The sequence below is a fragment of the Narcine bancroftii genome, chromosome 1, assembly GCF_036971445.1.
Source record: "Narcine bancroftii isolate sNarBan1 chromosome 1, sNarBan1.hap1, whole genome shotgun sequence".
In the NCBI taxonomy this organism is placed as follows: domain Eukaryota; kingdom Metazoa; phylum Chordata; class Chondrichthyes; order Torpediniformes; family Narcinidae; genus Narcine; species Narcine bancroftii.
Genome location: NC_091469.1, coordinates 144,420,761 through 144,446,631, shown reverse-complemented (window position 1 = coordinate 144,446,631; position 25,871 = coordinate 144,420,761). Strand labels below are relative to the sequence as shown.

The following is a 25,871-nucleotide window of genomic DNA, read 5'->3' as shown; positions in this document are numbered from 1 at the left end:
GGCGCGAGGGGCGGGGCCGCCCAACGTCGCCACGCACCTCTTCCCCGCTCCGATTGGATCCCGCCCATCGGATTCGCGCCCAATCAGGGTCGGGCGGCGTGCCCCCATTGAGGCGGTTTCCCCGTGGTCGGGACGGACGCGCCCCCAATTTCCTTGGGACCCCCCCAGACCAGCAGCCGCTGCTCTCCCTCCATCTCACCCCAAGTGCCCGTGACCCCCCCCGTCTGTATGGTTTGGTTCACCGACACTGATTAGAGTTGGAACTCGCCCTGCAACACTGGAGGATCTCGGGGCCCATACGTGACGTTGCCAGTGTTTCAGGCCCGAGCCCTTCATCAGGGTGCAGGAAATCGCTGATGAGGGCCAGTGCTGGCCCTGGGGAGGAGTCCAGACCAACAAAAGTTGCTCAGAGGAGAGGTGAGAGTTAATCTGGGCTCAATGAACAGAGACCCAGGGAGAAGGGAGGGAGGTGGCACTGAGGGGGAGGGGTGGGGAGGGGTGGGGAGGGGAGGGGGGGGGGAGGGGAGGGGAGGGGAGGGGGGGGAGGGGAGGGGAGGGGGGGGGAGGGGAGGGGGGGGGGGAGGGGGGGGGGGGGGGAGGGGAGGGGAGGAGGGGAGGGGGAGGGGGGGAGGGGGGGAGGGGAGGGGGGGAGGGGGGGGGGAGGGGGGGGGGAGGGGAGGGGAGGGGGGGAGGGGGGGGAGAAGAAAGGGTGGGAGTTTCCTGGAAACTGGCATGGTCACTGTTAATGCCACCCGCAGGGTGGGTGCCAAGATGGAAGCTGAGGTGCTGTTCCTCCAATTTGCAGTCTGGCAGTGGGCAAGCGAAGGGGGCGGGGGGGGATTGGCCCCTGGGAGATCCATGCCATTGCGGCGGGCAGAGCCGAGGTGCTCCACCAAGTGTCTGTGCCCAGTCTCGACGATGGATTGGGGCACCATGTCCTGATCAGGAACTCTGACTGGGTTGACTTTGTTCACCCGCCCTTGCGCCCACAGTCCCTCTCTTCCAAACAGTCCTTCCGGGCTCTGACCGGGTTGACTTTGTTCACCCGCCCTTGTGCCCACAGTCCCTCTCTTCCAAACAGTCCTTCTGGGCTCTGACCAGGTTGACTTTGTTCACCCGCCCTTGCGCCCACAGTCCCTCTCTTCCAAACAGTCCTTCCGGGCGAAGCAACGCTTCACTTGTGAATTGGCTGGGGTCATGACTGCATCTGATGCTCCCTTTGTGGTCTGCTCAGCATCCGACAGACTGGACACATAGACTGGGAGATCACTTTGTTGAGCACCTTGGCTCTCTCCGCAGCAATAGTGTGGATCTCCCAGTTTCCACCCGTTTCAATTCCCTGTCCCATTCCTCCTTGCGAACAGGTCTCTCTGTGGTCCTAATGCACGGCTAGACTGAGATCACCCTCAAGTTGGAGGAACAATACTATATATTCTGTCTGGCCACCCTCGAACCAGGTGGCATTTTAATTTTTGAAAAAATATATAGCACGGTAACAGGCCATTTTGGTCCACGGGTCCATGCTGTCTAATTTGCACCCAATTAACCTTTTCCCCCAGTATATTTTGAACATCAGGAGGAAACTGGAGCCTCCAGGGAAAACCCACGCAATCGCTCTCTGTAAAGGTGTTGTGCTAACCGCTGCACAAACCATACTACCCAATAACATTAACTTCTCCAGTTTTTGTTACCCCCCCCACCCTGCCTCTTCTTCCCTCTGTTGCCTTTTCCCCAGCGCTCTCCTTTTCTCTCTCTCTACCCTTTTCCCTCTGTCTCCTTTCTCACCTCTCCTTTTATGTCCAATTAACACCATTTGTTGGTCTGGACTCCTCCCCCTACCAGTCTTCAGTCTTTATTCTGACACCTTCCTGTTCTTCGCTTCTTCCTTGAAGAAGGGCTCAGGCCCGAAGCATAGGTATTATATTTTTACCTCCTGTGGACACCGAGAGACTGGCTGAGTTGCTCCAGCATTTCTATGTGTTTTTACTGATTTGTTCTCTCCCTGCCAATACAGATAGGCCTTGACAATGCTACCCATCAATTATCAATCCACAATCCCATTACCTACATGGTTCTCGACCTTCCTTGGTTGGTTTTGCGATTCAAGTGCTCACCTCAATGCTTCAATAATACGAATGGTGATGTGAGTTTATTGTCATATCCATAAGTACTGCGTACAGATGGACCAAAATTCTTATCTGCTACAGGCACACAGTTTGCTGAGTATTATCAGCTTTCTCTGTATTTTAGATTCTGCTCTGATCCGAATCAGATTCTGAATTTATTGTCATGAATATAATCTTGAAACTCATTGTTTACAGTAGCATTAAAGTGCAAATATTGCTGCAAGTTACATTTTAAAATAAATAAATTAGTGCAAAAAGAAGAGAAAGAGAGTTATCTGTGGTTCATTTTCTATTGAGAAATCTGATGGCCAAGGGAAAGAGCTGTCTTTGTGCTGCTTCTGCTCTTCTACCTCTTTCCTGAGGCTAGCAGTGTGAAGAGGGCATGGCTTGGGTCGTGAGAGTCCTTGAGGATGGAGGTTGCTTTCTTAAGACAGCATCTCTTGTAGAATTGTGCTTTGCCACATATTTGTGGGTGTAGAGTGAGTAGAGCAGTGGGCTAAGCTTGCATCCTCGAGACCCCGTTTTTTTTCCTATTGTACTGTTGTCTTCCAATGAGGAGGTCAAAGGCCCAGTTGTAGAGAGGGATGCAGAGGCCCAGGATTTGGAGCTTGTTACCCATTATAGAGGATATGATGGTGTTGAAAGCCGAGATGTCGTCGATGAAAAATAGCCTGATGTGCATGTTGCTGATGTCCAAGGCTGTGGAGAGGCAGTAAGATTGCATTTTCTGTGGTGTGATGCGATTGTGGTGTTGGGTGAATTGCATTGGGTCTGCATCTTGGATATGAGTTAATTCTGGCCATCACCAGCCACTCAAAGCATTTCATCACTGTAGGGAGTGCTACTAGGTGATAGTCAGTGAGGCAGCACACTCTACTCTTCTCAGTCACTGAGATGATTCATGCCCCTTTGAAGCAAGTGGGAACCTCCAATTGCAGCACTGAGAGATTGAAAATATCCATGAAAACTCCGGCTACTTGGCACAGATTTTCAGTATCCTGCCAGGAATGCCATCAGGGTCTGATGCCTTGCGAGGGTCCGCCCTCTTGAAGAATGTTGGCCTCAGATGGATATCGCAAGGTTGTCAGCTTTTGCAGGGATTCTTATTGGTACCGTTGAATTCTTCCTGATAAGTTGGTTTCTGTGCGTTTGAGTTGAAATAGTTCTGAACGGGAATATGTGATGATTCCTTATGCAGCTGCACGGCAAGAGTTGCCGCTGTCAGGTGCCATCTGCGAGTTACAACTTCCTGATCATCATCTCTCGTGCCTCTTTCACAAACTGTTCTTCCTTCCTCTGGTCTGGACTCTTCCCCTCCAACCCCCTTTTTAACCAATGCAGTCTTCATCAAATTATATTCTTAACTGAGACAGGCATTTTGAACTTGATCTTGAAGCAGGGCTCAGGTCTGAAATGTTGGTTCTATCTTTTGCTTCCTATTAACACTGCATGACTTGCTGAGATTCTCCATCATTTTTGTGTATTGCACTACAATCACAGCTTCTTGCAGACTTTCCTTTTTAACTTTAGGCCCTTTGAAGTGCCAAGTCAATACTGACCATTAAAAACCCATCTCTACTGATCCTATTAACCAACATTTGGTTTGTTGCCTTTTGTTCCTTGACAATTCAAATGCTCGTTGTGAGAGTACAAGAAAGGGAGGAGGCTCGTTAGTCTCATAAGGATGTTCCTTTCAGTAACATCATGCACATCCAGGGTTGGCATCAACACCATTTTCCTGCTCTTTATCCCCATAACTCTTGCAGTTGAAATGTTGGCCAACCTATGCTTCAAATACATTCAATATGTAGATCACAGGGGAGAGGTTTTAAATGAGCCATGACTCAGGAGAATTTCCTGTTTACCTCCATCTGAAATAGGTGACTCGGTATTCTGGAAAAAATAACAGAAAAATTCCAGATATCCTCACTAGATGAAATATTCCCAAGGCACCTGACTTGTCAAGTTCCCTCAGAATCATTAGTGTTAAATAAGATCGCTTCTCATTTTTTTATCCTACAGTAGGCCTTTTCACTCTGGAGTGTGAAATGAAGATTTCCCAGGAAACCTCCTGTGAATCTGCAGTGTGATAAGGTCATCCCAGGAATTTTAAATGGGCGAGTGCCCTAACCTCATAGGAAGGGCTACTGCCCCGGGAAATTTACCAGACTGCCTTCTCCCTGCAGTGTGAAAAGGCAAATAGCCAAGCTGGGGAAGCCTTGTGACATCAGCACGTTGCGATGGCGGCACAATGCGGGATGAATGGCCGTTCTCATTAACCATAATCCCTCACATAGCTGGATTTTCCAGAGTGGTTCTAGCTGTGTGAGAGATAATGGAAAACAGTTGGTATTCATCCTGCATTGTTGCGACGTGCCAAAGTACAGGGGTGGTGACGCACGGTGAAGGGAGGGAGGGAGCGACCGACGGACGGAGGTGGGGATCTTGCTCTTACTCCTGTGAGTGCATAACGCATCATCAGTTGGGGCACAGCCCCCCTAAATTGCTGTGGAGAGCAAATTCCTGGGAATTTGGAACACGGCTTGAAGGCCCTAGGAGGTCCTGAATTCCCAGAAATTTCACTGGAACAAAGTAGGGTCACCACTCGCCTGCGGTGTGAAAACTGTCATTGAGTGTACGATAAAACCTTTTTTCATACACCAATGGCCTCGATCCAGGAGTCAATCAGTGAACCTCTGTACTGCGTCCAATATACGTAAATCATTCCTTAATAAGCAGGCCAACTTTACACTTTGTTCAAAGGTGTAATTTCACCAATACCATGCAGAGGTGCCTCAAAATTTCTAAACTTTTATGCTCTGCATCTCTTGCAATAAAGGTTAATGTTCTGTCAGCATTCCTAATTAACTGCTGTGCTTGCTTTCTTTTTTCAATCTTTTTATTAAGTTTTAGATTAATAAAGAATGATACAAAGATCAGAATTGCATTAACAATGGTTACCTGCTATGCTTTTCAAGCTAACTTTTTGTTTCCTCTTGTTGTTTATCATTTTACCTTTCAAAGTGGAAAACATCACCTTCTGATAACTTTAACTTCATCTGCCATTCAATTAATGTATCTATCTCCATTTTCAGGCTCTTATTGTATCAGCAACCTGAACGTCAATGAACTTCATCCAAGTCATCAAACAAAATTGTAAATAGCCGAGGGCCCAGTATTAATCACCGTGGCTTGCACCTCATGAATTACTAATTACTAAAATGAAAATTACTCATTTACCTCAACTCCTTTAACAGTATGAATGTCAAAATATTAGGGCATTGGATGGGGTGAACATTGATAAATGTGTCCTGGAGAACTCCCCATAGCAATATATAAATAGGCCATATTTGGGAAGCAGCCATATTGGATCTTGTACTGGGAAATGAAGCTGATATCAATAGAAGAACGCTTTGGGACCAGTGACCACAATTGTATTAGCGTAAAGATAGTTTTGATTTGATTAGGCAGGAGTTAGCAATTGTTGAATGGAAGCAAATATTAGAGGGTAAAAGCACTCCTGCCAAATGGGAGGCATTTAAGGGAGGTCCAGGACAAAAATGTTCCAAGTAGGGTAAAGAGCAGGACTGGCAAGACAAAGGAGGTCCTGATTCACAAGAGATATAGTGCCACCAATCAGAATGAAAAAGTAGGCATAAATCAGATTGATATCTTTGAGAAAATCTCTGAGGAATATACAGAATGTTGGAGCAAAATGAAGAGGGAAATAAGGAGGGCTAAAAGAAGTTTTCCCATGACTTTAGCAAACATTGATATGGCTTCTCTTCATAGACTGCAGGTCAGTCTTAAATACCATAATTCCCCCACTGCTGGTCAAGAAGCTCCAAACTCTGGGCATCTGCACCTCCTTCTGCAAATGGATCCTTGACTTCCTCATTGGAAGACCAGTCAGTACGAATTGGAAACGTCTCCTCCTCATTGACTATCCACACAGGTGTACCTCAAGGATCATGCATAGCCCACTGCTCTACTCATAATACACCCATGACAGTGTGGCCTGGCACAATTCCAATGCAACCTATAAATTTACCAATGACACCATGGTTGTTGGCAGAATCAGAAATGGCAATGAGGAAGCATACAGGAGGGAGATAGATCAGCTCATTGAATGATGTCACATCAACAACCAGGCACTCAACATTAGAAAAACCAAGAGGATGAATGTGGAGAACGTGATCCAGTCCTCATTGAGGGCTCAGTAGTGGAGAGGGTGAAGAAATTCAAATTCCTGGGTGTCAACATCTTCGAGGATCTGTCTTGGAGCCTCCATGTTGATGTAATCATGAAGAAAGCTCAAGAGCAGCTCTACTTTGTGAGATGTTTGAGCAGATTTTGTATGTCACTGGATACTCATGAAAACTTCAATCGGCATACCATGGAGAATATTGTGGCTGCTTCATCACTGTTTGGTACGAGGGTGACAATGCTCAGGACAAGAAAAAACTCCAGAGGGTTGTTAACTCAGCATGCAACATCATGGGCACCAGACTTCACTCCATTGAGGACATCTATAAGAGGTGATGTTCCAAGAAAGCAGCCCCTCAAGGCTCCCCACCACCCAGGCCATGACTTCTTTACTCTGCTACCATTGGGGGGGGGGTGGGGGGGAGGTACAGGAGCCTAAAAATGAGTACTCAGCGGCACAAAGACAGCTTCTTCCTCATTGCCATCAGCGAAAAAAGGTAGATAAATTCCCCGGGCTGGATGTGTTATTCCCTCGGACCTTGAGGGAGTCTCGTATAGAAATTGCAAGGTTCCTGGCAGATAAATTCAAAATGTTCTTAGCCACAGGTGAGGTGCCAGGGGATTAGAAGGTAGCTCATGTTGTCGTTTTTTTTTTAAAAAAAAGGCTCCAAAAATAAACCAGGTAATTATAGGCCAGTGAGCTTGACGTCAGTAGTAGGTAAATTATTGGAAGGAGTTCTCAGAGATAGGATATATAGGTATTTGGACAGCTATGGGGAGATTAAGGACAGTCAGCGTGACTTTGTGCCCGGTAGGTCGTGTTTCATGAATCTTGTAGAGTTGTTCGAGGAGGTTACCAAGAAGGTAGATGAAGGAAAGGTTGTGGATGTTGTCTATGTGGACTTCCGTCAAGCCTTAAACAAGGTTCCACATGTGAGGTTAGTTCAGAAGGTTAAGATACTAGGTATCCATGGAGAGGTTGTAAACTGGGTTCGAAATTGGCAATGTGGGAGAAAACAGAGAGTGGTTGTGGATGGTTGCTTCTCTGACTGGAGGCCTGTGACTAATGGTGTTCTTCAGGGATCCGCATTGGGACCATTGTTATTTGTTGTCTATATCAATGATTTGGGTGATAATGTGGTAAATTGGATGACACAAAGATAGGAGGTGTGGACAGAGGGATCTGCACCAACTAGGAGAATGTGGAAAAAAAATGGGAGATGGAGTTTAATGCAGACAAGTGAGAGGTGTTGCATTTTGGAAGGGGAAACCAAAGTAGGGCATGCACAGTAAATGGCAGGACATTGAGGAGCGTGGAGGAGCAAAGAGATCTGGGAATACAGATACATTGTTCCCTGAAGGTGGTGTTGCAGGTAGACAGGTTTGTAAAGAAAGCTTTTGGCATCTTAGCCTTTATAAATCAAAGTATCAAGTATTGGAGTTAGGATGTTATGTTGATGTTGTTTTCGACATTGGTGAGGCCAAATTTGAAATATTATGTGAAGTTCTGGTCGCCTAAGTACAGGAAAGATGTCAATAACATTGAAAAAGTGCAGAGAAGATTTACCAGGATGTTGTCGGGTCTTCAGGAGTTGAGTTTTAGAGAGTGATTAAACCGATTAGCACCTTATTCCTTGGAGCAAAGAAGGATGAGGAGATTTGATCGAGGGAAACAAGATTATGAGTGGAAGAGACAGAGTGGATGTGAGTTGGCTTTTTCCAGCTTAGATTGGGCAAGATAATATACAAGAGGTCATAGTTTTAAACTGAATGGGGAAAGGTTTAGTGAGAACATATGGGGAAAGTTCTTCACTTAAAGGAGGAGTAAAGAAACCCCTTTGCTAAAACATTTAATTAATACTAGGTATAAAATAATGATATTGGACAAGATGGGACCGATCTCACAAAACCGCGTTGACTCCTAGCAGACTTATACCCTGAATAATGGGTAACCAAATTTTTCAGATATGGTCTCATAAAGGGATCAGATGCATTGAAAATTGTTGTGAGGGGACAACTGATGTCATTTGAGCAGTTAAAAATAAAGTATGGAATTCTTAATAATACAATTTTTTGTGACTTTCAAATCTTTGGCTTGGCTTCGCGGACGAAGATTTTTGGAGGGGGTAAATGTCCACGTCAGCTGCAGGCTCGTTTGTGGCTGACAAGTCCGATGCGGGACAGGCAGACACGGTTGGAGCAGAAAATTTGTTGGTTGGGGTTGGGTGTTGGGTTTTTCCTCCTTTGTCTTTTGTCAGTGAGGTGGGCTCTGCGGTCTTCTTCAAAGGAGGTTGCTGCCCGCCGAACTGTGAGGCGCCAAGATGCATGGTTTGAGGCGATATCAGCCCACTGGCGGTGGTCAATATGGCAGGCACCAAGAGATTTCTTTAGGCAGTCCTTGTACCTCTTCATTGTTGAGGTCTTTCATGGCTTGGTTCAGCATCATGCTGAAGAAGATTGAAAAGAGGGTTGGTGCGAGAACGCAGCCTTGCTTCACGCCATTGTTAATGGAGAAGGGTTCAGAGAACTCATTGCTGTATCTGACCCGACCTTGTTGGTTTTCATGCAGATGGATAACCATGTTGAGGAAAAGTCAGACGAAGTGAGAGGAAACTTCCAGGCAATCCTCGAAGCAAAGCTCGAGGATGCAATCCGCCTCTCGGACTCGTCCCCTGAAACCCTCTGGGATCAGCTGAAGACTATCATACTGCAATCCACTGAAGAGGTACTGGGATTCTTCTCCAGGAAAAACAAGGACTGGTTCGATGAAAACAGCCAGGAAATCCAGGAGCTGCTGGCAAAGAAGCGAGCTGCCCACCAGGCTCACCTTACAAAGCTGTCCTGGCCAGAGAAGAAACAAGCCTTCTGTCGCGCATGCGGCCATCTTCAGCGCAAACTCCGGGAGATCCAAAATGAGTGGTGGACTAGACTCGCCAAACGAACCCAGCTCAGCGCGGACATTGGCGACTTCAGGGGTTTTTACGAGGCTCTAAAGGCTGTGTACGGCCCCTCACCCCAAGTCCAAAGCCCGCTGCGCAGCTCAGACGGCAAAGTCCTCCTCAGCGACAAGATCTCCATCCTCAATCGATGGTCAGAACACTCCCAATCTCTTTTCAGTGCCAACCGCTCAGTCCAAGATTCTGCCCTGCTCCAGCTCCCTCAACAGCACCTAAGGCTAGAGCTGGATGAGGTCCTCACCCGGGAAGAAGCATATAAGGCAATTGAACAACTGAAAACTGGCAAAGCAGCAGGTATGGATGGAATCCCCCCCCAGAGGTCTGGAAGGCTGGCGGCAAAACTCTGCATGCCAAACTGCATGAGTTTTTCAAGCTCTGCTGGGACCAAGGAAAGCTGCCTCAGGACCTTCGTGATGCCATCATCATCACCCTGTACAAAAACAAAGGCGAGAAATCAGACTGCTCAAACTACAGGGGAATCACGGTGCTCTCCATTGCAGGCAAAATCTTCGCTAGGATTCTCCTAAATACAATAATACCTAGTGTCGCCGAGAATGTTCTCCCAGAATCACAGTGCGGCTTTCGCGCAAACAGAGGAACTACTGACATGGCCTTAGCCCTCAGACAGCTCCAAGAAAAGTGCAGAGAACAAAACAAAGGACTCTACATCACCTTTGTTGACCTCACCAAAGCCTTCGACACCGTGAGCAGGAAAGGGCTTTGGCAAATACTAGAGAGACTTTCAAATAAGAGAGTATTTAAGGGACAAACTGGGCCCAACAATGTTTTTACCAAACTGTAGTGATGTGGAGACTGATTCAAAAGGGAAACACAAAGAATTACTTCAGCAAATGTATCTCTTCAAATGGGAAACTCCTCCTCCAAACGGGCGGTTCATGTCCAGGCAGAGATGAGAATCAGACTTGTATGTAAGAATGGATGAGCAAAACTGGTCTGAATTATGTCAGGTTAGTAATGTAAGGTATTAGTACAATATAATTTTTTTTGCATCAGTTATCTCTCACGCCACAGAAATTAAACAAATTAAAATCAGACCTATCAGACTGATGTTTTAAATGTGGACATGGTTATGTTCTAAAGTGAAACCTTTTTTGGGTAGATTTAGGAAATTTCTTAGAGCAGATTACAGGAATTCAATGTCCACAAAATCCAGAATTATTTTTACTGGGGAATATTATAGGGATAAAATCTAAACTGAAATGATCCAAGCACCAAACAGAATTTGTTAAAATTTTGAACTTGACTGCATGTATGATCAAAAATTTTTAAATAAAATCTTTAAAAAAAAAGGTAGTAATGGGAGTGTGGAATGAGCTGCCATCTGATGTAGTGAATGTGGGCTCGATCACAAGTTTTCAGAATAAATTGGATAGATAAATGAATGGGATAGGTCTGGAGGGTTATGGAAATGGAGCAAGTCAATGGGGCTAGCGGAATAATGGTCGGCATAGACTAGAAGGGCTAAATGGCCTGTTTTCTGTGATGTAGATGAACCAAAGATGCTGTCTTACGTTGACTTTTTGTTTTTAATTTATTTTGGTGAGGTGTTTTATGTGAACGTTTGCACCGTTACGCTGCTGCAAAATGACAAATTTTGTGACTTTTTCGTGACAATAAATTCTGGTTCTTGCAGTCTAAGGGAGAATCCACAAGGATTTTCTGTACATTAAGAACAAAAGGGTCACAAAGGATCAGGATGGGTTCATGTGTGTTGGAGAAGAGGCAATGACAAAAATCTGAAGCGATATTTTGTGAATGTATTTACTGTGGAGCTGGATAGCAGGAGGAGATGATGATAACTAAATATAGCACGGGGCACGTCTGCATCAGTCATGAAGAGCTGTTAGCAGTGTTAACTTTTCCTGCCTTTTGAGTTTTTAAAAAATGTCAGTCATGTATTTTTACCTTTGCTAAATAAAGGACGCTGTTTGACCTGCTGAGCTTCTCAGCATTTTGTGTTCTTTTCCTGCAGCCGCCAACCTTATTCTCTTCCACCCCTGTACTGCCCGTTTCTACCTTCTACCCAACCATTTGTGTAGACTCATTGTTTCTGCCTCCTCTTGCCCCACTGAACTAGTTTCATCTTACCTTGTCTCTTAACTTCTCTCCTCTGGTCCAATCACTCCCTGCCTACATCCGCATCTCCTCAAAGACATCAGATTTCCTGAACCACCTCATCTTCGCTATCGATGTCCAATCCCTTTCCACCTCCATCCCCCACATAGAAGAACTGAAAGCACTTCACTTCTTCCTGGACCAAAGACCCAAGCAGTCACCCTCCACCACCACCATCACCACCCTCCTCCACCTGGCAGAACATGTCCTCACTTTAAATACCTTCTCCTTTGATTCTTCTCACTTCCTCCAAATTAAAGGAGTAGCTGTGGGTACCCACACGGGTTCAAGCGATGCCTGACTGTTTGTGGGCTTTGTGGAGCAATTCATATCTTGAGCCTACGTAGGCAAGACCCCTCAACTTTTCCTCTGCTAAATAGACAACTACATTTGAGCTGCCTCATGCACGACAATGAGCTTGTCAACTTCATTCACTTCATAGCCAACTTCCACTCTGATCTCAAACTCGCATGGTCCATTTTCAATAGCACTCTCCCTTTTCTAATTTTTCTGTCTTCATCTTGGGAGACAAGCTTCTCACCGATATTTACCTCAAACCTCTAACCCTGTCAGGACCTTCGTGATGCCATCATCATCACCCTGTCCCCTCCAAGTATTCCATCCCCTTCTCTCAATTTCTCCATCTCCACTGCATCTGTTCCCAAGATGAGGTCATCCAGTCTAGGTCTTCTGAAATATCTGCCATCTTCCACAAATGTGGCTTGGCCTCCACCATTATCAACTCAGCCCTCACCAGCATCTCCTCCATTTCCCACTCATCTGTCCTGGCCCCTCTGCCCCCAGATGCAACAAACATAGAGTCCCCCTCATCCTCACCTCCCACCTTACTAGCCTCCACGTCCAATACATTATCTGCCGGAATTTCCGGCACTTACTACAGCAAAGATGGGCAATTCGTTTTCCCAAGGGGCCACATGAGAAACAGAAAATATTGTGGAGGGCCGGACCAATGGGCTGAACTAAATTATACTTAATATTAATTCTATCTCTGTATAAAACCAGTAAATTGCATTGTTTTGACAAGATGTGACTGGTAAGAGTAAACATGATTAAGCAATGGAAAAATAAGCTAAGGAAAAACATTATTTTTTCAATAACAATTACTCCAAACAATTGTAAACAAAATGTGCATGTTCAGAAATGTACCATTTTTTGAAAGACCAGCATTAAATCAGCTTTATACAAATTGTTATTACCATTTTGCTTGTAGTCCAACCACCTCATTTGGTGTTATTCAGTTCTTTTTTTCTTGTTCAGTGAGAGAAATCTAGTCTCTGTTGGGCTTGAACAAGTGCATCAAAGTCAGGTGGAATGTCTGAGGTGGATATGCGAAGGACAGCTGACAGATGATCATCAGCGAGAGAGGATCTGTATCTGGATTTGTTAAACTTCATCACTGAGAATGTTTGTTCACATACGTAGGTAGATCCATAGAGAACCAACATATTCTGAGCATGTCTCCTCATGTGTGGAAAGTTCTCTTCCTTGAGAGAAGAGTAAAAATCCAGCAGTGATATTGACTTAAAGTGCTCTGCCAGTATCATGACACAATGCAGGTCAATGAGTTCCAGCTGAATGTCATTGGGTGCTGTAAAAGGAGAGGAAATCATGTGCATTTCACCCTCAACTGTTTTGAAGTCTTCAAATCATCTTGAAAACTCACCATGCAGTGCTCCTAACATGGATGAGTTACCTGCAGAGGTGATCAGCGAATGGTGTGATTTCTTTCAGTTTGCATATGAGTGAGAGTGCTGCTCTCCAGTTGGCTTAGAAGAAACTGCAACTTTTTCCTGAAAGCCTTCACCAGGCTGTACATTTCCTGAACAAAAAGACCCCTACGTTGCAGTTTGCAACATCCACGACCTTCCAGTAGCCAACTATTTTGATTCTGAGTCACACTCCCAAGCTCACATGTCCATTCATTGCCTTATGTACTATCCCACCCTGACCACTTGCAGATTGGAGGAACAACACCTCATTTTCCATCTGGGCACTTTCCAGCTAGATGGCCTTAACATTGACCTTTGCTTTCTGCTAAACTCGCTTGCTTTTTTTTTCCCCTCCCCATTCTTGTTCTCTCCTCCCTTCCCCCTCTATCCACCCAGCCATTCCCCTTCATTGCTGCTGTCCCCTTTCTCCACCTATCATTTCCTGCCTTTGCCAAATTCCCTCCCCCCTACCTTTTTGTGCAGACAGCTGGCAGCATTCTCTCATATCTTGATGAAGGGCTGAAACCCGAAATATTAGTTATGTATTTTTGACCTGCTGAGTTTCTCCGCCATTTTGTGTTTATACTTCACCCATCGTGTCTACAGATTTTTGTGATTTACTACTGCTTGCAGTGTTTGATGGTCTCAAGATGGATAAATCTCAAGGTACGGAGTGCATGCATCTCAGACATTACGGGAAGGCAGGAAGGAAATTGTCAGGGCCTCAACGCAAAAAAGGACTTAAAGGATAATTTGGGTTTACTACATGTCTGTCTGTTAGTCTGACATCAATGGTGGGGAAATTGCTGGACAGAATTCTTGGAGATTGAGTCTATTTTAGCGGCGGCTACACTGCTCCTGCAATAACACAGGCAACCAGACGGGTTGAGCTCAGTGAGCAGACTAGTTTAGGGCGCTGATGTCATCTGGGCGTCACGTGGTCCCCAAGCGCGGGTTTCTGAGCCCCGTGCTGGAAGGAAGGAAAACCCCTGACAGTGCCATTTTGGCCGGCTGCCCCGTCGCGTGGCTGACAAGCGGGGCCGGTTCGGCAGCCTTGTGGTGAGCCGCCACACTATCAACATTTGAATGGCCAGGAGAACATTAAGCAGATTTGTGCATGAGGACTTGATAGAATTATTTTGAAAAGGTGACAAAGGGTTATCTAGACAAATCGGTTGATGTCATTTTTATGGATTTTAGTAGTGTTTGATAATGGTTCATATGTTAGGTTTGAATGGAAGGTTAGGGCATGCAGGATAGGAGGCCTTTTGCTAACTGGATAAAAGAAAATGGCTAAGTCAGAGATAGGACAGATTTTCAGACTGGAGAACCATGACTGCGGGCTGCCTCAGGGTTGACCTTACTTTTTGTTATATACATAAATAATATGGACAAGGATTGCAAGGTGAGTATGTTTGCTATGACACGGAAATTTGTGTGATGGTGGACGGTGAAGAAGGTTACCTGGGTTTGCAATCTAGATCAAATTGGGAACTGGACAAAAGAATGGCAGATGCAGTTCATTTTGGAGAAGCGTGAGGTCTTGCATTTGAGTTTAAGTATTCCTGACTTACAACTGTAATGGGGATGGAAGGATTGGTTTTAATTCAGGTTTAGTTGGGGAACAGGGACTTTGGGCTGTGACAGGGAGCGGGAACTTTAGGCTGGCACCGGGAGCGGGAACCACTAAATTCAGCTTTTTAAATATAAAATATGTACTTGTACAGTAGTTTTAATAGAGAGTTTTTAAAAATTGATTGTATGTTTGAGTGGACATAACTCACGTAGGTCAGAAGTCAAGGACTACCTGTAAATCGAACTAGGGCCCTAAAGAGTGTTATGGAGTGGAGAGACCTAGGAGAGTAGGTGCATAGCTCTAAGGATGGCAGCACAGGTAGACAGAGTGGAGAAAAAAAAGGTGGAAAAACACAAAAACTGCAGATACTGAAATCTCAAGCAAAGAATTGATGAAGTAACTCAGCAGGTCATATGGTATCCATGAGTAAAAATGGTTAGTCAACATTTCAAGATGAAACATTGACAAAGGGTTTCGACTTGAAATGTTGACTGACTGTTTCTATTCCTGGATGCTGTCTGATTTGTTGAGTTTCTCCAGCAATTCTTTGTTTTCTAGTGAAGAAAACCTTTGGTACATTTAACTTCATCAATTGGGGCATTGAATGCAAGTATTGGGCTTCATGTTGAAGCTATTCAAGCCATTGGTGAGGCCACACTTGGAATGTTGTATACAATTTTGCTCACCTAACTGAAGGGAAGGGCGTGACAAAGTTGGAAACAGCAAGGAAGTTGGTTATCGTGAGAGTCTGTTTTCCTTAGAGTGTAGGAGGTTGAGAGGGATCTCTACAACATCATGAGCAACATTGATAAGGTGAATGGTGACAATTTGTTTCCTTGAGTAGGAAGATCTAAGACCAAAGGACATAGCTATAAGGTGGGTGGGGTCAGATTTAGAAGGGACATGCAGGGACAGTTCTTCACTCATACTGGGCATATGGAATAAATTGCCAGACAAAGTAGATTCAAATTCCAGATTTATTGTCAGGGTACATACATGACATCACATACAACCCTGAAATTCTTTTTTCGAGACCAAATTACCACCTATTAACAGTGCAAAAAGAACTATTCACAATGTACATATGTAAACAAATCAAGAAATGTAAACAAACTGCAATACAGAGAGGAAAACCAATCAATAAGGTACAAAAGTAAGAGTCCTGAAATTATTCCCTGATTGAGTTTGTTGTTGAGGAGTCTAATGGTGAAGGAGGAGCAGCTGTTTCTGAACCTGTGTGGCCCCGATGCCTCTTTCCTGTTGGTAGTAGAGGTCTTTCATGCCTTGTTTCAGCATCATGCTGAAGAAGATAATAGAGGGTTGGTGCGAGGACGCAGCCTTGCTTCACGCCATTGTCAATGGAGAAGGGTTCGGAGAGCTCATTTCTGTATCTGACCCGACCTTGTTGGTTTTTGTGCAGTTGGATAACCATGTTGAGGAACTTGGGGTGGGGGGCATCCGAGGCACTCTAGTATTTGCCAAAGCCCTTTCCTGCTCACAGTGTCAAAGGCTTTGGTGAGGTCAACAAAGGTGATGTAGAGTCCTTTGTTTTGTTCTCTGCACTTTTCTTGGAGCTGTCTTGAGGGCAAAGACCATGTCAGTAGTTCCTCTTTTTGCGCGAAAGCCACACTGTGATTCTGGGAGGACATTTTCGGCGACACTATGCATTAGTCTATTAAGGAGACATTAGTCTATTAAGGAGAATTCTAGTGAAGATTTTGCCTGCAATGGAGAGCACCGTGATTCCCCTGTAGTTTGAGCAGTCTGATTTCTCGCCTTTGTTTTTGTACAGGGTGATGATGATGGCATCACGAAGGTCCTGAGGCAGCTTTCCTTGGTCCCAGCAGAGCATGAAAAACTCATGCAGTTTGGTATGCAGAGCTTTGCTGCCAGCCTTCCAGACGTCTGGGGGGGATTCCATCCATACCTGCTGCTTTGCCACTTTTTAGTTGTTCAATTGCCTTATATGTTTCTTCCCGGGTAAGGACCTCATCCAGCTAGACACAAGGATTGTTGAGGGAGCTGGAGCAGGGCGGATTCTTGGACTGAGCGGTTGGCACTGAAAAGGGATTGAAAGTGTTCTGACCATCGATTGAGGATGGAGATCTTGTCGCTGAGGAGGACTTCGCCATCTGAGCTGCACAGAGGGCTTTGGACTTGGGGTGAGGGGCCGTACACAGCCTTTAGTGTCTCATAAAAGCCCCTGAAGTCGCCAATGTTGGCGCTAAGCTGGGTTCATTTGGCGAGCCTAGTCCACCACTCATTTTGTATCTCCCGGAGTTTGCGCTGAAGATGACTGCATGCGAGACGGAAGGCTCGTTTTTTTTTCCTCTTGCTAGGAAGTCTTTGCAAGGTGAGCCTGGTGGGCAGATTGCTTCTTTGCCAGCAGCTCCTGGATTTCCAAACCAGTCCTTGTTTTTCCTGGAGGAGAAGTCCAGTACCTGTTTATATCTGGTACCGCACGGATGGCAGTCTCTTCAATCTGAGGCACTTGCAAGCTCACACCAAGACACAAGAGCAACTTGTCCGTGAACTACTCTTTGCAGATGATGCCGCTTTAGTTGCCCATTCAGAGCCAGCTCTCCAGCGCATGACTTCCTGTTTTGCGGAAACTGTCAAAATGTTTGTCCTGGAAGTCAGCCTGAAGAAAACTGAGGTCCTCCATCAGCCAGCTCCCCACCATGACTACCAGCCCCCCACATCTCCATCGGGCATACAGAACTCAAAACAGTCAACCAGTTTACCTACCTCGGCTGCACCTGATGCAAGGATCGACAAAGAGATAGACAACAGACTCGCCAAGGCAAATAGCGTCTTTGGAAGACTACACAAAAGAGTCTGGAAAAACAATCACCTGAAGAAACACACAAAGATCAGCGTGTACAGAGCCGTTGTCATACCCACGCTCCTGTTCGGCTCTGAATCATGGGTCCTCTACCGGCATCACCTACAGCTCCTAGAACGCTTCCATCAGTGCTGTCTCCGCTCCATCCTCAACATTCATTGGAATGACTTCATCACCAACATCGAAGTACTCGAGCTGGCAGAATCCACAAGAATCGAATCCACGCTGCTGAAGACCCAACTGTGCTGGGTGGGTCACTTCTCCAGAATGGAGGACCATTGCCTTCCCAAGATCATTTTTGGCGAGCTCTCCACTGGCCCCCGAGACAGAGGTGCACCAAAGAAGAGGTACAAGGACTGCTTAAAGAAATTTCTTGGTGCCTGCCACATTGACCACTGCCAGTGGGCTGATATCGCCTCCAACCGAGCATCTTGGCGCCTCACAGTTCGGCGGGCTGCAACCTCCTTTGAAAAAGACCACAGAGCCCACCTCACTGACAAAAGACAAAGGAGGAAAACCCAACACCCAACCCCAACCAACCAATTTTCCCTTGCAACCGTGCCTGCCTGTCCCGCATCGGACTTGTCAGTGACCAACGAGCCTGCAGCAGACGTGGATGTACCCCTCCATAAATCTTCGTCTGCGAAGCCAAGCCAAAGAGAAAGAAGATGGTAGTAGAATAGAGTGTGTGCTGCGTGTTGTGGATCCTTGATGATTGCTACTGCTCTCTGATGACATCATTCCAGCATGGTTGGCGTAGCGGTTAGCACAACACCTTTACAGTGCCAGCGATCAGGACTGGACAAATGTTACCAAACAGGTGTTCGAATCCTGCACTGTCCATAAAGAGTTCATATGATCTTCCTATGTCCTCGTAGGTTTTCTCTGAGGGCTCTGGTTTCCTCCCACCATTCAAAGCATACCGGGGGTGTAGGTTCATGGGGTGTAGGTTCATGGGGTGTAGGTTCATGGGGTCTAGGTTCATGGGGTCTAGGTTCATGGGGTCTAGGTTCATGGGGTCTAGGTTCATGGGGTCTAGGTTCATGGGGTCTAGGTTCATGGGGTCTAGGTTCATGGGGTCTAGGTTCATGGGGTCTAGGTTCATGGGGTCTAGGTTCATGGGGTCTAGGTTCATGGGGTCTAGGTTCATGGGGTCTAGGTTCATGGGGTCTAGGTTCATGGGGTCTAGGTTCATGGGGTCTAGGTTCATGGGGTCTAGGTTCATGGGGTCTAGGTTCATGGGGTCTAGGTTCATGGGGTCTAGGTTCATGGGGTCTAGGTTCATGGGGTCTAGGTTCATGGGGTCTAGGTTCATGGGGTCTAGGTTCATGGGGTCTAGGTTCATGGGGTGTAGGTTCATGGGGTGTAGGTTCATGGGGTGTAGGTTCATGGGGTGTAGGTTCATGGGGTGTAGGTTCATGGGGTGTAGGTTCATGGGGTCTAGGTTCATGGGGTCTAGGTTCATGGGGTCTAGGTTCATGGGGTCTAGGTTCATGGGGTCTAGGTTCATGGGGTCTAGGTTCATGGGGTCTAGGTTCATGGGGTCTAGGTTCATGGGGTCTAGGTTCATGGGGTCTAGGTTCATGGGGTCTAGGTTCATGGGGTCTAGGTTCATGGGGTCTAGGTTCATGGGGTCTAGGTTCATGGGGTCTAGGTTCATGGGGTCTAGGTTCATGGGGTCTAGGTTCATGGGGTCTAGGTTCATGGGGTCTAGGTTCATGGGGTCTAGGTTCATGGGGTCTAGGTTCATGGGGTCTAGGTTCATGGGGTCTAGGTTCATGGGGTCTAGGTTCATGGGGTCTAGGTTCATGGGGTCTAGGTTCATGGGGTCTAGGTTCATGGGGTCTAGGTTCATGGGGTCTAGGTTCATGGGGTCTAGGTTCATGGGGTCTAGGTTCATGGGGTCTAGGTTCATGGGGTCTAGGTTCATGGGGTCTAGGTTCATGGGGTCTAGGTTCATGGGGTCTAGGTTCATGGGGTCTAGGTTCATGGGGTCTAGGTTCATGGGGTCTAGGTTCATGGGGTCTAGGTTCATGGGGTCTAGGTTCATGGGGTCTAGGTTCATGGGGTCTAGGTTCATGGGGTCTAGGTTCATGGGGTCTAGGTTCATGGGGTCTAGGTTCATGGGGTCTAGGTTCATGGGGTCTAGGTTCATGGGGTCTAGGTTCATGGGGTCTAGGTTCATGGGGTCTAGGTTCATGGGGTCTAGGTTCATGGGGTGTAAATTAGGCAGTACGGACTTGTAGGCCAAAATGCCCTGTTACTGTGCTGTCTGTCTGAATTTAAAATTAAAAAAATTCCCTGTAGATGTTTTCGATGGGGTCTCGTGATAATCAGTCCTCTTCTTGCTGTTGCCTTCAGGTAACATCTCTCTTGAGAGCTAGTTCTTTCCTACCACTATCGGGCTTTTGAACCTCCCACCTTGGCTGCTCGACATCACAAAAAGGATTGTCTGCAGTATAGAAACTACACTTTTTTCTTGCACTATAGTAACTGTGAATATTTATCGTCAATTTATCTTTTGCATTGATTATCTCAATTTTTTTAAAATTATAAGTACCTGTGCAGCAAGTAAGAATTTCAGTGTACATGTCCATTATAACAATAAACTTGTTATCATTGTGGTACTGCACGTCTCGTACTGCTTGTCGTGGAAACTCCAAGAACGTGGAGATGGGCAATTTAGAAATGAAACCAGATAGTGAAATATTGGCAGTCTTGAATCGTGAAAGTTTTCCTGACATGAGACAATGAAAGTGATCAAGGATGAGATCAGTTTATTTTTATTAGGCCAGAGAATGGGGATTTTGAACAAATGTGGTAATTATATTGAGGACAGATCTAAGGTGAAGCAATGAAGTATTCATGGACTGAGTGGTCATGACTGAGTACATTGCTGTCCTGTGGAAACAAAATGGATTTGCTGGATACTACTTCCAAAGTTGAGATGCATGGAGTTTATTGGTTAACCAAAACAGTTGAGTCATTTTATAAACTGCAGTAACCTAAACTATGGGGCAGCACGGTTAGTGTAGCAATTCTTTTTCGGCATCAGCAACCTGGATTCTAATCCATTACAGTCTGGAATGAGTTTGTATAGTCTCCCCGTGACCTATGAGGGCTTCATTGGGTGCTCTGGTTTCCTCCCACCCTCCAAACATATAGAGTTTTGGTTTAATTGATGTATTTGGGTGGGACAGGCTCATGGGCCAGAAGGGCCTGTTACCATGCTGTATCTCTAAATTCAAAGAAAAGATTCAAAACTATTTTTTAATTATGTTGTAGGATCAAGATGACAACTGGTGATTTGCGAGGATCCCTTCGTAAGTTAGAACAAGCACTTCGTTCACTGAATTATCCGCAAGATATTGATTGTAATGGGTAAGTAAGGGACTCCAATTGTAATGGTTTAAATGAAGCCAATTTCTAACTTTTTCTGTGCATTGGCATGAGAGCTGTTTGTGGTTTGAAATGAAAATTTTTCTATTTTGTGTATCCAGGCTTTGGCAGTGAAATGTAGAATGATAGCTTTTCACTTTATCTGCCTAACATCAGAAATAATTGTGCAGCCAAATGAGCATTGTTGAATTAAGGTTGGGAGCATGGCAACCAATTTGTAGCAAACTCCTGCAAGTAGCTAAGAGACTGTGGCAATATAATCTGTTTTTGGGTTGAAAAGAGTATCCTTTCTCCCCTTGTTGAGCCCTCAAAGGCTGAAGGTTCTGTTTAGTGTACAATCAATGGATGGCACTTGATTTGTATTGGCTCCTGGGACTCCCTTGCCCAGGACCACTCAAAATTATGAAAGTGCTTTCAAGATGGTATTGAGAACCTCAAGTACATGGATCAAGAACCCAAAAGAACAAATTCTGCACAGATTGCAAAAGGAATGGATCGCCTCACAATTTACCCACCCATCTGCCCAGTGTATGGAGGAATCTCTGCTTTGCATATTGACTTCATTAGTCAGCTTGGAACCCACAAAACTGAATGGAACTTGATCCAGTCCACCAGATACATCCTTGGTATTTTATGTATAGGTGGCATGGAGTTAATATGCTTATTATAATGTGGATATTCATAGTGTATATTGTACAAATTAACATGGCTGCTTCTGTAAAAAGAGATTAAAGTACAAATAATGTATCTTTTATTCCCAAATTGATGAGAGTGTATATCGAGATAAAGTCATATAGTCACTATGTTTTGAGGCTAGTAATATAAAGTGCTATTTATGCTGGCATATTGGACAACCCCAAAACATTAACGGGTCGTCTTATATGCTGAGTCTAAAATCTGAACCTTGACAGTGAAGTCTCAACATTACAGCTGTGTTCCCCCTCCTCCTCCATATCCTATCCCCTTCCCGCCACCTCAAACTCATGTCCTTGGCGTACCTTCCCTGTGCTGACAACCCGGCTAAACTCCATAAGAATGGTGACATCGAAAAGAATGCATTTAGGGGGATTGACCATTCAGGGGCAGACCTGCGCGTGTCAAACGAAGTCCCAGTGCTCCCCCGCAGGGTCCATCTGCCCAGTCCGACTGCTGTCACCTATGTACAGGCTTTAAACGGTCTGTTACAGGAGCTGACAGCTGTTTATTTTAAAATATGCTAATAAAATTAAAAACTTTACACAGTAATATCCTTTTAAAATATAGCAAAAACATCTCTCCACTGGTCAATGATAAGTGCCAGACATAAGAGTTGTCCTGTACAAAGGGTAAAGCTCAAAACTTCTATTTTAGAGGGAAAATCTGGGGGCTATCGTATATGTGAGTAACTCTATAGACTTTTCCCAATACCCGATTAATTCACCATTTTTCCTTTTTTTTAAAAAAACTTGCATTCTTCTCAATAGGGTTATATTGGTGGTTTGTGGATAGAAAACATCCATGAACTACAGTTTTGGCTGCCTTAATCAATTATGAAATCGCTGTTTTTCTTGACCAAAAACCAAGAAGAGGTAAAGTTTATTAGCCTTTGTAATCGGGAAAATCTGCCAATAGTGCCAAATGGATGAAGTTTGTTCTTTGGTATTCATCCAAACATTTGGATATATTTTTGTGTATGAAGCCAGGAATTTGAACTTGAACTCAAGCACCATGAAAGTCCATAAAGCAATATCTTCCATATTGCTTAGCCACCCCCCCCCCTCCCCGAGGGAAATCTGAGCACTCACTTTATGAAAGGAACAAGCCATTGTCCAGTTTGATTTCCTGTCTGTGGTTTTTTGAGATGAAAATATTATCCTCAATGCACTCGTATTTTCGAGTTCCTTAATTCTTCCAACTTGATTAATGAAACTGGAGGTTATAATCTAGTCTCCAGACATTAATAATCATTATCCCACTGCTGGTAACCAGGTGGTTCTTAAAGAGATTGCTGGATGTTCACAGCATATTTCCAGTATGAGCATTCCTCACCTTTTTCAGAGTTTAAAAAAAATCTAATTTTTTTGCCACGTCTTTGCTTAAAAAATCCAGAATGAATCCAGCTGTCCCACACTCTTTCCACAGGATATTTTTTTCCTCTGTTTCTAATATTATCTAATTTTCCTGTATAAAAAATGTAGTGATCTGTCTCATATTAGACACTTCCTATAGCAAAGCGTGAATCACGAGTCATCCTAAGTGTAAGGATTTGTTTTTCTTAGCCTCTCCCTCTCTGATTTGTTTAAATTGATTTGCCTCTAGTCATGACCAATAGGTAAAATAATCTTTGAACTCATGGTATAGCAAAATGGATTTAATTGTTTAAAAACTGATAAACTTTTAAGCTTTTGCTCAGTGAAACTAATCTGAATTTTCCATGTTTTCCTTACAGCTGCAGTTTTTTTTTAACCTAGTGATATTGATGCATGTGGTGTAGCTTTAATGGGACATTTAAAATACATAGGATATTCAGAACAACTTTATCGCTGCTAACACCAAGGCCAATAACCAGGACTGCACAATATTTCAAACTACCTACCTCATCTGTTGCAGAGTCTACGCATTCAGTACGATTTGTCAGCCGCCTACTGAATCCACTGAATTAGGGTGGAAGTAAGATCTCCTTGACTCTGAGGACTGTTATTGGAAGACGAGTATTAACCAGTTTTGTTCCATGCTCTTTATGTAGCATTATCTTTTGCTCGAGACAGATTGTGTTTATATATACAATGTGTAAATTTTCAACTTAAGAAACAGACCATTGAATTGACCTTCAGCTTGTGCAGATGCATTTTGAACTTGAGCTTACTGATTAGAACTCAAAAGTGGGAATCCAACCTGAATTCCCTTTTTGTTTAGAACCTACCCCATCCCTGCAATATTGTCAAATACATTGTACAATTTAAATCTTCACTGAAATTCTTATTTGCTGCAGCCAAACAGGTACTTGTAATGAATTAACTATAGCAGTAAACTAATTCAATTAAGTTAAAAGAAGCAACAAATACATAACATAGATAATAGTTAAGGGCGGCATGGTTAGCGTAGTGGTTACCGCACACATGTCAAACTCTGGCCCGCGGGCCAAATTTGGCCCGCGATATACTTATATTTGGCCCGCAAGATCATTTCAAAAATGTATTAGAGGTGGCCCGCCCTGCAGCGAGAGCCGATGCTGTTTTTTGGTAATGCCACCCCCACCATCCTCCCCTTTCATTGCACATCCTTCCCCATTGTAACATGAGAAGTCTGTCGATGTCATCAGCTGGCAAGCCAGTTGGAAGGCTCCCCGCACAACCAGTCACTTTTCTCACCTGTCGAGCGGTGCGGCGGATTGGCGAGCACCTGTGATTTCCTGTCGGTGCGACGGGCATGGCAGGCTGCGCACGGCCCCCTGGCAGCGCGAGCCCCGCGCAACTGGCACCGGACAGCCCTTCCACAGCGCGAGCGCATTTCTTCCGGTCGCCACGGCCTTCAGCGCTTGCACCCGCGCGGACCCCAGGGACGGCTGGTTCGGCCCTGCACATGAAGAGAGAGATGGTGGCTGTCCGCAAAAGGCTGATCGGCAGCGCGCTGGGCCTGAGTGGGTGGGTAAGCAGGGGTGGGCAGAGGGTGTCGGTGAGGAGTAATGGGCAGGGGAAGTTATGGTGGTGCGAGGGGCAGTTAGAGGGAGGGATGAGTGGAAGGAGGGGTGGATAGGGAAAATGTAAAAGGGGAGGGGCAGGGCGAGTAGGGGAGGGGTGATTAGAGGGTGAGAGACGGGTAGAGGGAGGAACAGGTTGAGGGGAGAGGCAGTAGAGGGGCTTGTATAGGATGGGGTGGGTAGAGGCAGAGCGAGTGGAGTGAGGGGTGAGTAGAGGTTGGGTAAAGGACTGGTCAGGTAGAGGGATGGTGGGTCGAGGGTGAATAGAGGCCTAGAGCCTGAGGAGTGAGCAGGAAATGCTGAGTCCTGATGCAGGCCAAAATGGACAGCCTGTGAATGCTGACTACATCTCCACAGGGACCAAATATGTTTCCCTCAGGTCAAGCAAAGGGTGAACTTGAGCTCCCTACTCCTGACCTGTAACATTATCCTCCTAAAGTTATATCCTAAAGTTTAACATTACATATGTTGAAAGAAGAGAAAACATGCAGATGTTGTTGAAAATTTTCAATAAATATTTAGTTCGGCCCTCGACTTAGTCCAAGTTTTTAATTTTGGCCCTCCGTGAATTTGAGTTTGACACCCCTGGGTTAGCGCAACGTTGTTACAGTGGCAACAATTGGGACTGGGTGTCAAATCCCCTGCTGGCTGTAATGAGCTTGTATGCTCTCCTGTGCCTGCGTGAGTTTCTTCTGGGGGCCTGGTTTCTTCCCACCGTGGTTAGGTTAATTGGGCAACATGGGCTCATGGACCGAAATGGCTTGTGTGACAGATTATGTTATATTTTATATTGTATGTTTTAAAGGAGATAAATTGTGGCAGGTTTTTTTTTAGGTGTAGGTCACATACAAACACTTCAAAACAGATCTCATTTAAAATGCCAGAGCTCTGCTTAAATCAGACAGTGCAGGCTCTGGATGCCTTTGCAAAAACTTTGAAGGATGCCTATAAGGACTTCACAAGTAGGTGTTAATTGGACATGCTGTGGAGTAATGGATTATTGTTTTGGAAAGCAACAGATGAACGAACCCAGAAGATTAGGTCCGGTTCCGCATTCTGTCTGAGTGCAGTTGGCTGTTCTAAGAGGGTCATGTGGTTTTCTCTGAGTGAGAGGGAGAGAATCCAGTTCTACAGTTCAGCAGCAGCTGGGACTGGAACAGGACAAGCCGGCAAGCTTGTGGAAAACCCCATTTTGAAGGTGGGTTGTGAATTCTTAG

At 45.3% G+C, this 25,871-nt stretch overlaps 1 protein-coding gene across 5 annotated transcripts in view; it reads left to right on the top strand.

Annotated features, from left to right (window-relative positions):
- The first annotated feature begins 17 nt into the window (after nucleotides 1-17).
- The window catches only part of cep44 (centrosomal protein 44), an 81,410-nt gene continuing 55,556 nt past the window's right edge, over nucleotides 18-25,871 (top strand). For 2 of the 5 annotated variants that reach the window (XM_069941049.1, XM_069941042.1), the window contains exons 1-2: nucleotides 9,857-10,257; nucleotides 20,862-20,957. In XM_069941049.1, the coding sequence (XP_069797150.1) occupies nucleotides 10,229-10,257; nucleotides 20,862-20,957 (125 nt within the window). In that variant the 5' untranslated portion in view covers nucleotides 9,857-10,228. Of the gene's footprint in view, nucleotides 418-9,855; nucleotides 10,258-20,861; nucleotides 20,958-25,871 lie in introns of those variants that run through there. The other 3 variants (XM_069941033.1, XM_069941022.1, XM_069941012.1) reach the window with 3 other exon arrangements.